At 31.8% G+C, this 14,905-nt stretch overlaps 1 protein-coding gene across 1 annotated transcript in view; it reads right to left on the bottom strand.

Moving 5' to 3' along the window:
- The window catches only part of LOC119672375 (muscle M-line assembly protein unc-89), a gene marked incomplete at its 5' end in the record, with an annotated part of 50,525 nt that overhangs the window by 987 nt on the left and 34,633 nt on the right, over positions 1–14,905 (bottom strand). The window contains 1 exon segment of the mRNA XM_038083404.1: positions 2,442–2,915. Coding sequence (XP_037939332.1) covers positions 2,442–2,915 — 474 coding nt within the window.

Consider the following 14,905-nt stretch of genomic DNA (forward strand, 5'->3'; position numbering starts at 1 on the left):
AAGCGTTCTGTGGTTCTACTGCAACTACTATATTTGATATAAAGTGGTGCATGCGCGAAAGATAGATATGTAAATGGATGCGGTTGAAAATTTAAAATTCATATGTCGGCAATATATTGTTTTGATGAAATATACAAGCATATATACATACATTTATAATAAATGGACATATTTAAAGTAATGACTGTGACGAACGGCAAGCTGTGCGTGTGGTTATTATGCAGACAATTTACTGTGGTTTATATTTAGTAAGTTTAACATGCGGTTCAAAAATTCAACTGAAATCTTAAGATGTTGTATAGGCAAGAGCAGCAATACAGAAGAAAGATGATCACTATACCAAATATCAAAACAGATGATTTTTTTCATACTTAAATTCTCTAAAGTGTACTACGTAGATAAATATGTGCACGCAGTCAAGTGTTTTTTTCAACTTAGAGGGCATGTAAAATGTATAAATGAACTAAGTACGAATCGAAAATGGGAGTTCATTTGCTGAAATCAAATAAAAAATAAAACTAAAAGAATAGACGTTAAATAAAACATGAAATTTTTGAGGATATCATTTTAAAATTATATACTCTTTTTTAAAAGAAAGTTTATTATTTAAAGATCGATTTTAATTTCAGCCACCTTTGTTGTTTTGAAGTTGAATATTATAGAATTACTATATACTACAAAATTTTAATGCACTGTTATATTTAAATCATTAATTGCTCTATTTTTAGTTACTAAAAACAGAATCGTAAGAGATTTAATGTTAGACTACTCTTAAACGAATTTTTGAAAACCCCACGATATTTTCTGTTTGTTTTATGTATCTGGAGTTTTATTTGGCTGAATGAGAACTATCGATATCGATAACTATGGTTTAACAGTTGAGAATATCAAACTGTCGTTGAGCAAAATTGTGAAAATTCATTTAAAAGAAATATAAATCTATTCGCCAAGTTCATAGAGCACTTCGTCAAAGATTTGTATTTATTGATAGAGCTCATTTGTCATTAAATAGCTAAATCAATAAGCAATATTGCTATATGTGGAGCGAAGATAATCCTGAAGCCGTTGACGAGTTACCATTACATCCGTTAAAATTAACTGTTTGGTACTGTTAATTACACGTTGGTCTTATTATCATTATCGATCCTTATTTCTTTCGAAATTATGAAGGAGCTGCCGTTATGGTGAATGTCGAGCGCCTTTTTGCCATGCTGACTAAATTTTTGTTTTCAGAAATTAAAAATCGTCGATTGGTTCAAACAATAATGTGCGGCGCAGCTTTCATGGAACTATGTTGTCATCGGTTTATGCCGACAAACCAGCAACTGATCAAGTGGACCATATACCTTTTAGATGCGGATGTCCGTCGCATCTACGAGGTATATGGTCCATTCGATCAGTCCAATTCTTGACTATTTTTTGCTGGAAATCATATTCAAGAAATAAATGCCATGAATTTATCTATCAGATTATAAGAAAAAAAATTTCCTTTCAACAATATTTCTGTCTTGCATTATCATTTTAAGTTCTCATGCAACTAAAAATACACCTGATATTTGGATTTCTCTATAGTAAACCTGTCTATTCAAATATCTCTTCGTAATCATGTTTGTTCAAGCACGCATATAGACTTTTAAATAATAAATAACTTCTTTTATATTTGCAATAAATTATTAAATATAACATATTTCAATAATTTCTAACGAAAAATTTATTTGTGGTAACTAGTATCTGGAGACTTTTGCGACTTCTAAGTCAAAATATTACTGCCAAATTTAGTTTGATGCTCTAATAGCAATGATATAATCAATGTTGATGGACCCAGCTTATATTTTAAATGTTTGCAATGTTTTTAATGTTTTTTTATCTATGTTAGAGTGAATGAAGTGGATAAAATATATATTAATAAAACACATTTGTGAAGACTGAAAAATTTTATAGAGCATTCCGACTGCATGTTTAAAAACGTAGAGCAGTTTATTAATTAATTTAAGCATAAAACTGTTTAATGCTTATATACAAACAAAAAGCATATCAAAAGGAAAGTTTGTATTCACAGAATTGGGTATATATCATATCAAAGCATAAACTGTAGTTTTAATAAGTGTTTAGTCTACAGAATATGCTCTTAACAGCATTTCTTAGTAGTTGTTACTTTCTTGCTGTAATTATAATATTAATATTTTAGATTCTGGATTGTAAGATGTTATTAATTTAAACAGAAGACATTAATTTACAAACACAAAAAATAAATTTCAATAATATAAGAACACTATATTTAAACACAAATGAAAAAATGCTGCGAATTGTATGAAAATTATTTACGATTAAAAGAAAATATATATAAATTACGATACATAAAAGAAATAATGTATAAGAATAATATATAGTCTCTATAAAATATACGACTACTTTTAGTTTAAGAAGATTGTTTAACATACCTGTAACTCTAGTAGACATATGACTTGGTATATTTGAATTAATATGTGTTGTAGTTGTTGTTGACATTGAGTTAGGTGTGGACGATCTGGAACGTGTTGTTACAGTATATTCAGTATCTGATGTTGTGTTAGATGGAGATACGGCTACAGTTTTTTTTTTAACATAACTGATGGACTCGACTGTTGTTTCCCATTTTTGGAATGTATTAATTTGATCACTTTTTAATGTACGTGTTGAACCACGTAAAGGCGATGAACGTAATGAATTTGTAGAAGTGGCTGAACCTAAAGATGACGAACGATATGAATTACCAGAAGAAGATGAAAATGATGCAGATTTACGTAATTTCGGATTTGATTCTTTACTTGGCGAAATTGAACGCTGTCTTGGGTTATGATCACCGTTGTTAATTGGCCCATTTGTATACTCCTTAGGTTCAGTAATTATTAAAGATTCAGTTTGAGTTTCCTGATCTATAATATATATTTAATTTGTTAAGTCAATTAAAATTTTTTTTTTATATTGAAAAGCTGTATATCGTATTAATCGTATTATTTTTCGTATTTGTTAAAATTATTGTATTTGCAATTTACTCTTTCATATTGAATTTTTTTTTTAAATACTAAAATATATTTTTGTAGTGGTAATTAGCGCTTAATTTATTAGATATAAAATTTTTGTTAACAAATTTACAAAAATGTTGAAAATAATTGTGTGCATTAAATAGATTGAAAACAGAACTCTTGGGGAAATGTACTAAAAATTAAAATTTAAAATAATTTCAAAATGTTCATTCAATTCAATATGTTATTTGCAAAATAAAAATAATTATTTGCAAATGCTTTTAAAAAATTTTTTTCAATTATTTTTTGAAAATATTTAAGTTTTCATAAATATTTCGAAAATTTAGGTTATATTTAATTCGCAATGATCGTATAAAACTCTTTAATTTGAGTACTTAGAACAGAAAAAAGTACTTTCCTTAAAAAAAAAAATAAACTATAAAATATCTAATTGTTTATTTGAATACGTTTTTAACAAACAATCTACTTTAATATATGTAAATACCCGTATATAATAGTATACTAATTTTTTTATACAAAAAAAATAAAAATTAAATTTTTAAAAATTTATTACGAAAAGTATTTAAGTGTATGAATTTTCTTTTTTTATTAAATGAATAATTTTTTTTTAGTTTATGTCTACGACAATCTTGTCATTCTATCAGTCAAAAATTATATTGAATTAGCATTATCTGTTTTCTGCAATCGAAATAATTTTTGTTTCAAAGATTTTTAAATAAATTCTTAAAAATTTGAGATACTTAAAATACATTCTATGAAATGTTAAATACCGAAATATTACGAAATTTGCTAAATTAAGCTAATTGCAAATTTTCTTCAATCATTCGTATATTTTTTTTTATGTTTTCAACGCGTAAAAAATTATTCGATATAATTTGATTACTTAATGCTTGGCACAAACAAAACATTTTAAATGAAAGATATACATATATTTTTAATTAAATTAAAATTAAATCGTAAATTGGTATATTTTCATATATTATTTTTTTGAAAAGTTTTGAATACAGTTTAAACCATTGGACTATAAAGCGATAAACAAACGGAAGAACCTAAAATACAAACTACTGAATATATCACTTTACATTATCGACGAGTGAATGCCTATATGGACTTGGTTTCTCTGGTCATAATATTATAATAAAATTGTTAAATGTATAACTACATTTATGGACGTACTACAATACTGCTTAAAATAAATTCTAACCAATATACAATTAGAGTTTGGTCTATAGAGTTTGATATATTGGGTAAATCTATTCGGCTTCCTAGTGCAGCCACAGTTTTTAAGTTAAAGTTTTAGCGATAAGGATCCTACAAAAAAAAAAAATAAGTTCGGTTATTCTGAATATGTTAAATGGGGTATAAGACCATCTGTCGAACGAAAACATTTTAAAGGCTTTCGAAAATCTTCACCAATTAGTCTTTGTATTCGCCCCTGACTGAAACACAGCGGGAATGCAGATTCCTCATCATTTATATATGTTGAAAATGTGCTGTTAAGATGAACTGATAAAGAACTATTGAGAGATATATTTGATCAATTGAGGATTTGTAGTTTCCAATCTGTTCATAATGCTCTACAATAACAACTTTTAGATATGTAATATAAAAAGTCGCTAATTATAACACAAGTTTACGTTTATAGAGCAAATGGTCAAGAATTATGTTAAGGCGCTTGTCAATTTTTGTGTGGCAAAATGCTGGATCAGTTTTTATTAAATATTTTGTTAAAACGAAGTTAACTGCAAGAAGTTCACACTTTTGAATGACCATATCAATGATGAAAAGGTGGAATAAAATAATTAGATATTGCTTACATTAACATTACAGAGGTTAAAAAAGAAATGTCACATGACTCAAACTGTGGTTTTTCTGAATTTTTATCTAATAGTTCCTGATGAAATATAATATCCCTGAACTCCATAACTCATTAAACTCCAGATATATGGGTCAACTTTTTCTATTTTTTTCATTATAAACTAATGGATCAATTTTTACTTCTTAAATTGCTGTAAATCTAATATATCTTATAGCTTTTCTCATATATTACATATTATTTTTATATATATCTCAAGGGCGAGAATTTTGCTTAATAATATGAAGACTTGTAGATATTCTTTTATGTTCTTTGCACAAATGTCTTTAACATTTTTAATGTTAATTATGAAATTAGAAATTCACTAGAGCAATCAACGCTAATTGGATTTGTCTAACATCACTGAGAAATTGCAATAAATACTTTTTATTTATCTTATTATAAAATTAATTAATTATGAAAAGTATTGATATGATATTTGTGCATAATTTTTTGGTTTTAAGTGGCATTGCTATTGTATATTTGCCATAAAAGAATTCCGTCACTTGACGCAAATACATATTTGATGACTCTATATATATATATTTCGTTTACCTAATATAATTTAAATTTAATTGTGCATTTAATAGTTCTAAATTGAAATGGATTATAAAAATTTGAGATTAAAAGTTAAAGTAGAGGAAGAGAAATATTTACGGTCATGAAATATTTTAAGCATATGAAAGAAAATGTCGCTAAATCAAACAGTGCTGATATAAAACAAATTTCTTTGATTTTATTTATTGTAGAATATTTCCATTTGCCACAAAATTTCTATTAGAAATAAAATAAAACATTAAAGATGTAAAATTTTTCTTTGTGTTCGTAACACCCACTAATATTTTGATACTTTTGTGCCAGAAATTTCTACGTTTATATTTTTTCTATTGTGCTTTGAGAAATTGTATATATTGTATTAATGAGTTCATTTAATATTAATAGCAAGGAGTTGGGTTATAAAAAATTGCGGCAAGTAAAAAGTTAGTTAAGGCTTTTCCGCAACCTCAATACCCTTTATACAGATAACATATGTTTACATATGTATGTTGAAATTAATTGTTCACAGTTTACACTTTTTTCAATTATTATACTTATTATACACAAAAAATTAATGTAGTAAATAAATTATAGTTTTTTAAAAATAATTTAAATATGTATTTTTTCAAACTAATACATATTTTAAAATAAAACTAGTTTAATAACGTTGATTGGCCGGTCAGACAAGAATCAAGAATGTATATCTTTCGCTATGTTCTGGATCATATTCGGGTAATATTCTAATCTCTATTAATCTCTCTCTAATTGTGATTTAATCAGGATAATCGCGATTTTCCTGATAAGATTTTGATAATTAAATCATAACCGGTTCTGACCAGGACTTATATCAGAATCCGATAATTTTTCTTATCGCTCGCTCGCCTTTTCTATTTCCGAAAATAGACGTACATTTCTCTAGACGACTTAGATAAATGTGTCGAATATTGTCCGTATTAAAATACAACATATAATGGGGTAATAAGGTTCAGATGAAGGTACTATTTAAAATCAGCATCAAAGGAAAAATTGAAATATTGAGGTGTTATAAAAGGAATTTGTGGTTTTTTGATACTTTTTTGAACAAGCATTTTTTTATTGAAATTAAATTTTAATCAATTAAATATCAGGAGTTCATAAATGAATTGTTATTTCTTTATTATTATCGGTATAGAAATTCTGTTCTTCGGCCAGTCCATTTTTTATAATTTAGAGAGGTTTTCAAAAGCCGAAAGAAGCGGTAGTCGGATAGCTATTATCTGTAAGCTGGTTTGAATTAACAGTTTCCAACCAACTTAGTTTCGTCAATTTGTTCTGAGTCATTATAAATTATTTACTGTTGGCCTTTGTCCATGATTTCTTGAATTGCATACTATCGTATTTAATCCATTTTTTGTATTGCCTGGTGGCTTCATTAATGGTTCGTTTTCACTGTGTTTCTGCAGGTTTTCACTAGTGGTAATTCGGTTAATCAAAATTCTTTGATTTTCTTTTGAAATGTTTCCCAAATAGAGAAGTACCTGCTTGATGTAGCCTGATTGATGCTGTGATCTCTGGTTTTTCTTGAGTGATCTCTGCTATTTCTTGACAGTTAGCGTGTTGGCTTCGCTACATTAGTTGAAAGATTTTATCAGCTTTTTTCAGCGTTATGCATTTTTGACATCAAAATTTTCGGAATAATATAAAACAAACTTTTCTTGGGTCCGGTGTTGACACACATCCTCACTGTAAACCTCAGAAATATTTGCATTTCAGATATTGTATTTCATGCATTAAGACAACTGTCTTCAAAAAAAAAATGTGGCCTGAAAAGTTATCATTCGAATTTGTGTTCGTTTCACATAATCGAATTACTGTTGCCAGACATATGGGTAAGAACACCATCTAATGACAAAGATCATGTTTAGTTTTAATAACACATATTTGATATGCGATACGCATATCGTTGTGATCAGGAGTAGGACATAATTTCATACTACATGCCTAGTAAGGATTTTTAAGGAGGATGTTTAGAACGTAATTTACGTTTTCGTTTGTATGGATTTTTATATTAAGGACAATAATTTAGGTTCCGGACTACATTCAGTACTGAAAAGGCTACAGTATTACAAAATACCATAGCGTCAACTGATTTGAATAATGTTATAGATGCTCTCAATTGATATTCTATTCATTCGTTCACAATGTAGCAGAAGCTTGATAAACTTGATATATTTTATTTACGATTTATTTAAAAACAAATTACTTTATAGATCTGATGGAGATGTTCGCTGAATATGCTTCAACTGTTAAATTAAAATTGTAGTATCAAATTACTTCATCAATATCTAAACTAAAACGCAATTAAGCTATTACTTATTTAGCGAAAAATAGCGAAAATATTTAATTTTATTATTCTATTAAAATTGCTAAACTTTGTTTATAAATTCAAAAATTTACTGTGGAGATATATAACATATTCGCGAAAAACTAACAAGGTCACATTAATAAATCTGCACATAAGAAATTTTATTTTATGATGATTTTATAATGAACTGAAATTTTTATTAATTTAAAAATTTATTAAAACTGTTTTTTATGATTCACACTAGTCGTATTCATACAGAATTGAGTGAGTTTTTTTTTAAATTTTAGAATTATAATATATTTTTTTAGAAGAATAAAATTAATTTCAAATAAATCTCCAGGTGTTTCTCTGAGAAATCCTTGTTTGTTTAGGTGCATGTACTCGTATCTTATTTGTTTATTGTTCACTTTTAAATTATGCGATAAGCATTTAAAAATAAAGTGCTATATACTTAGTAAGTGAATTTATAAACGTTCATATATGACATAAACTATTTAAAAAACATTATTGTTAAATAATTATTAAGTAATTACAACTTTAAGACAGTTGGATTTGAAAAAATAAATTGTTTCGAATAAGTCTCTGAAATGTTTATTTTTTTAAATCCGACTTAACTATGATTATATTTATAATTAAATATAGAGTACTTATAATTTAATGTAAGTTTTTAAGTTTATTGTGTTAATTACAGTATAATGAAGAAAGATCTTATGAAGATTGTATATTTTAAATTAAAGTAACAGGGTAGGGTAAATCTATTTAGAATTACCGTTGTCTGTTCCATCATAAAATAAAATAGAAGTTTCTGAGCAAGTTAAAAATTGAATAACGCCGTTACATGCCACCATTCTAAAACACTAATCTTTGTGAAATATGTATCAAAATTTGATGTAATGATATTGATGTGATATATGAAATAAAAAGATGAAGATGAAGTTCTACTAAGCATTATAAAATAAATTACAGTCGACTAATATAAAAAAAATGGGAGTACAACATAACATCTTTACCACAATTCTGTTTATACATACTGTTGTAAAAAATAAGTATATAAATGCACCTTTGACAATTTTAAATAGCACTCTTTATTTTGCGCTTAAAAAATCTGTAACATAATTAATGATTACAGTAAAATATTACGATTGAAAAATTAAACTAAAATTTACTTACCTTTGTCTAGCAATCACAAACAAGAAAAGAGAGAAAATGAAAAACGGAAATGTTACTAAAAATTTCGAAGTCTCCAAGTCAGCTGTTTGTCATGATTGCCAGACAAAGGTTTTTAAATTATTCGCAATTTTCGGCAACATTCTCCTCCCCGCAGGCGACCCCAATGTCGTTTGCGTCAACTTTGCCGATATCCAGAATGGCCAGCTTTACGGCAGGGCGCTCCAAAAAGCCTTTTGTTGTTTTGACCTTAGCTCGTCTTACTTGGCCGTCTTTCGCTACAGTTGTCTCGATAACTATGACTTTTACCCAAGTATTTCTCTTAGCCGTTTCATCAACTATCAGCACAACGTCTCCTACCGTAATGGGTTTCACTTTATTGAACCATTTGCCGCGACGCGTTAATGTCGGAAGTATCTCACGCACCCATCGTCGCCAAAATTGATTTGCAAACATCTCAGATTGTAGCAAGCACATCTTTGGATCGATTCTCTTAGCATCACAAAATGGTTTCAAACCATTAGCGCTCCCCAACAAGAAATGGTTTGGAGTTATTGGATCCTCATCTTCACTATCGAGTGACACGTAGGTTAAAGGACGCGAGTTGATGATCATTTCAACTTCAAGTAATGCAGTACGTAAACTTTCATCCGTAAAACGTTGAGATGGCGAAATTTGATACAGCACTGTCTTAATTGTTCTTATCAGTCGCTCCCACGCTCCTCCCATATGTGGTGCTGCCGGCGGATTAAATTTCCAGTCTATTCCTTGATGAGCTAGCTTGTGTTGCATAACCGAGGAATCAATGTTCTTTAACTCCTTTCTTAAAACGTTCTCGACACCGTGAAAATTCGTTGCATTATCGCTGTAGATGGTGATAGGTTCTCCTCGTCTGGCAATAAAATTTCTTAAACACATTAGGCATGAGTCAGTACTAAGACTATGGGCGATTTCGATGTGAACGGCTCTGATAGTCAAACAAGTTATTATAACACCCCACCTTTTCAGTGCTTTGCGATTCTCAATAACCACCATTGGTCCAAAATAATCAATACCCACATGAGTAAATGGACGTTGAAAAGCTGCTAGTCGTGCTGGGGGAAGTAAGGCCATTTGCGGCGCTTGAGGTATTGCCGATGAAATTTTACATACGTTGCAGTTTCGTCGCATCGATTTGAATAATGGTCTTAATTTTGTTATGAAATACAATTGTCTGACCTCATTTAAAGCAGTTTCATGTTGGATGTGATAAAATCGTTCATGATAGTGCGCACATATAAGGTACGATACTCTATGTTTTGGCGGTAAGAAAATAAAATCAGTTTGAGGTTTACACTCATTCGTAAAGTTACTCGCTCTGTTTTTTACTCTTATGAGCTCATTGTTATCCATATACACCTGCAACCTATATAACGGACTGTTCCTTTCTATTATCTCCCCATTTTCAGTGTCGACCAATCTTCAAGTAGTTCCTGTTGCACGCTTTTGTATATTAAGAGCTTCGCGCGCTCAATATGTTGAACAGTCAAAATAACGTTTGTAGCATTGAAACCGCCACAACGAGCCTTTAGTTTCCCAATGTAGAGTAGCCAATTTGCAACGGCACGGTACAACTTGATCCAGGATGAAAAATATTCATAATTGAAACATGGTTGTGTCTCGCGATGATATAAAAATTTTGCACGAGTTTCACTGGTCTCCATCGGACCTAAGTCCACCTCAGTTGGCCATTTATCCTCGTCTTGTAGCAAAAATTCTGGTCCTTCGACCCACCGCTGCACATATTCGGGACTTTGTTTTGTTTTCGTTGCACTGTCTGCAGTATTTAATTTCGTGGGTACCCATCTCCACTCTTCGACGGTTGATGCTTCTTGAATTTCTGCAATGCGAAACATTACGAATTGTTGAAATTGACGTGGATCACCACGCAACCACTTTAGCACCGTTTTGGAATCGCTCCAAATGAAACGCTTTTTAATATCAAATGTGTGTACTTTACATATTGTATTCATAAGCCGTGTGCCAATTACAGCAGCTTGTAGCTCCATTCTTGGAATAGACATCGGTCGCATTGGAGCGACTTTGGTTTTTGCTGCTACGATCCTCGTACTTACTCCATATTTATCTTTAATGCGGAAGTATGATACAGCTGCATAAGCAAACTCACTCGCATCTACGAATGTATGAATTTGTACATCACATGAACTTTCTGTTATGTATGGTGAATAACAACGGGGTACAGAAATATTAGCAAAAATAGGCATGCAGGCAACCCAAGCTAACCACTTGCCCATAAGATCGGGTACCAGTGGTTGATCCCAGTCGATTCCGCTTCTCCAAATATCCTGAATAAGTATTTTTAAATATGATGTGAGGCAAGCTGCCAGTCCCAATGGATCAAAAATGGACATTAAAATTTGAAGTACTTCTCTTTTAGTGGGTACAATTTCATCTGCAAAAACATTACGACGTAAACGAACGAATTTTAAAACATATTTAAAGCAATCTGACTTCGGGTCCCAATACATGCCGAGAATTTTTTCGATCGGAAGTGTGTCGATATTATTATCAAACGACTTACCCGTCTGTTCACCATTTTCGTTTAACGCAGCTAAAACTTCTGGTGCATTACTTGTCCAGCTTCTCATATGGAAACCACCTTGTTCATGTATGTTGCGAACTGCCTCGGCTAATGCTATTGCTTGTTCAATGGAATTTGTTGAATCTATAAAGTCATCCACGTAATGATTGTTTTTAATAGCGTACACTGCTCTAGGATTTTCAGCTATAAATCTTTCTGCGTTCAGGTTTCGAATAAAATGCGCTATATATGGTGAACATCGCGCACCAAAGCTAACTACATTTAATTTATAAACGCAAATATTTTTAAATGTCTCGCTGAACCATAGAAATCTCTGAGCATCAGTATCTGCTTCTTGTACTAGAATTCGATGAAACATTTCAGCAATGTCACCACAGACAGCTATTCTTCCTATACGAAAATTTAATAATATGTTTATAAGTGGTCGCAGCATATCCGGCCCCTTCAGCAAAAAATCGTTTAGTGACACTCCTTCAGCTTTGGCTGCAGCATCCCAAACTAATCTATGCTTTTTCGGTTTAAGTAGATTGCGCACAATAAAAATTGGTAAATACCAAATCTTCCCACCTCGCTCGTTAATTGCTTCTGGTGGCAACTCAGTTGCGTAGCCCTTGCTGACTAAAGTAGTGATTTGTTCCTTTAGCTTTTGACACAATTCGGGGTCCCCATGCATTTTTCGACGTAAGCACTCCGCTCGACGTAATGCCATCGGCAAGCTATTTGGCAATTCGACCGTATCGGTGTTCCATGGCAAATTGACAACGTAGCGGTTTCCGCGTAACTGGCACTTGCGCATTATTTCCTCTGCTCGCTGATCCTCAACTGAAAGTAATTCTGCTTTTGGGGTAGCCACCGCGACATTCTCGTTTACTATAAATGTCTTTACTAACTCATGAAGCTCCCTATCAGCTTCTTGTCCACAGCTACATTTGTGTAGGTTTAAGTTGTTACGGTGGTTTAATTCACCACTACCAAAAACTGTCCAACCAAGACGTGTTTTCACCGCCACGGGTTCTTGCCAGCCACCCTCCCTCACCTTAAGTGCTGAAATTAAGTTTGGATTATTTACGCCGATAATCAGCATGGGGACAGCATTTGTATAACTTGCTAGAGGCAAGCCATCTAAATGCGGATACCATTGTTTTATTTTATCAGCTGCAAAAGATTCTGCTGACATGCGTAAGTTGCTTATTGTGCGGACATTTTTCAATGGAAATTTTTTAGCTTGAGGAGCATTGGCAGAAATTTGTAAGTTGAGCCTTTTTGAGTTATTTTCCTGTCGACTGATATTACCTGTCCAATTAATGCATAGCGCATCCTGGATACCATCGTTTCCCAATTCATCGGCTAGACTTGCTTCAATAAGCGTTAGTGTTGACCCATCGTCCATCAATGCATATGTGTTAATAGTCCTTTTGGTACCATATAAAGTAACTGGAAGAATTCGGCAATATGACCAGTTTTTATTCACTGATGAATTATGGTTGTTGAGTAACGCTTTGTTTGAGTATGGACTTAAACTTATTTGTTCTACTGTATCCGATGAAACATTGTTAGCTGTAAAAGATATTGCTGGCGTAGATTGGTCTATCCGAGAATGCAGCATGGGGTGGTGTCGTGCATTGCAGCCATCAATGCCACACACTTTATTATTGAAACAGCGACGCCTATGCTCGCCTAAGCATTGTCGGCACAGCTTCTTTTCCTTGACAATGCGCCAGCGTTGATTAGTAGGCTCGTTCTTGAATATTTCACATTCCATTATTTTATGTCCGCCGCCACAAATGTAACACCTAACTGCCGTGGTTGTCATTTCAGCTGTCTGATGTACGTGCACTCGTCCTTCCTTTTTTAGTGGTTTATCTAAAAAAGAAGGTGTAGCTACTCTACTTGCCGCATTTGCTAAAGATGAAAGCCACGCTGAAAAATCGCGAAGTGTAGGTTCGGCTATTGATGCTGAATGTAGTGCCCATTTGAGCTTCATATCTTCAGTTAATTTACTTATTAACTCATGTAATAAGAGTGGATTATTAAAATAACTATTGAGCTTACATGCCTCAATTGTTGCAACTACATTATTAATGTTGACTGCAAAGTCAATTAAATCGCCCAGCCTACCCCTTGGAGGCGGTAACTGACGCATTTTCTCAATTAACTTATTTAGAATTATTTCTGGTCGTCCAAAATACATACGAAGAGTGTTTATTATTTCTCCAACCATATTAGGCAACACCAACATATTGCGTACTACATCGCGCGCTTTACCAATGAGGCACCTCTGTAAGCGCATTAGACATTCATAATCGGAGAAACCTGCGATTTGCTTAGTTTGCTCGTACGCACTTATAAAAATGTGCCATTCTTCTGGATCGCCGCGGAACGTAGGCAAATCTCTCGGTATGCATTGACGCGCTGCTAGCTGAGACGACGTAAGCGTGGGAGCGATCTGTAAGGTATAAAGAGATGGATTATTTACTAACCTTGGTGTACTCTGTAGATGAGGTTGGCCATGTGGCGAAAACTGTTCATCAGCTACGGCTTGATGTGCATTCAGCTGAGGCCCAACTTCAGGCAAATGTGATTCCACGATACCCTCGTCGTCACTATCTGCAGTAAGGATTTTAAATTTTTCCCGCAAATAGCTCTCCCTAATCTGCAACGACTCTTCTAGCTGTTGCAACTTAAGTTGTTTTATTCGAGTAATGTTGGCGCTGGGCTGCTGCTGTTGTCTACTATGTTGACCATCATCCTCATTGTGTTTGTGTGAGATTTTATCATCACCATCTGCATCTCCAACTTCAAGTATGGCTGCTGATGTTAAACCTTTTTGAAGAGGCAGCTCCACGTCATTATCATTTTCCATCTTTGAAAGATTTTTTAAGAATTTCTTGTTGTAAAAAATAAGTATATAAATGCACCTTTGACAATTTTAAATAGCACTCTTTATTTTGCGCTTAAAAAATCTGTAACATAATTAATGATTACAGTAAAATATTACGATTGAAAAATTAAACTAAAATTTACTTACCTTTGTCTAGCAATCACAAACAAGAAAAGAGAGAAAATGAAAAACGGAAATGTTACTAAAAATTTCGAAGTCTCCAAGTCAGCTGTTTGTCATGATTGCCAGACAAAGGTTTTTAAATTATTCGCAATTTTCGGCAACACATACAGTCAGAGTACCAGTTTACTGTACTAAAAACCCTAAAAACAACTTTATAAAAAATTTCTGTAGAGAATTTATTTTAAAACATTTCTAATTTTAATATAGTCAAAATATTTGTACTTGCACTTCCTCCACACTTTTTAAAAAAATAAAAAAAAAACAATCAAAATGATAGTTATTAACTGCATTTATAAAGTAATGTAATAAT

The sequence above is a fragment of the Teleopsis dalmanni genome, chromosome 1 (assembly GCF_002237135.1).
Source record: "Teleopsis dalmanni isolate 2A chromosome 1, ASM223713v2, whole genome shotgun sequence".
NCBI classification, from domain to species: Eukaryota; Metazoa; Arthropoda; class Insecta; order Diptera; family Diopsidae; genus Teleopsis; species Teleopsis dalmanni.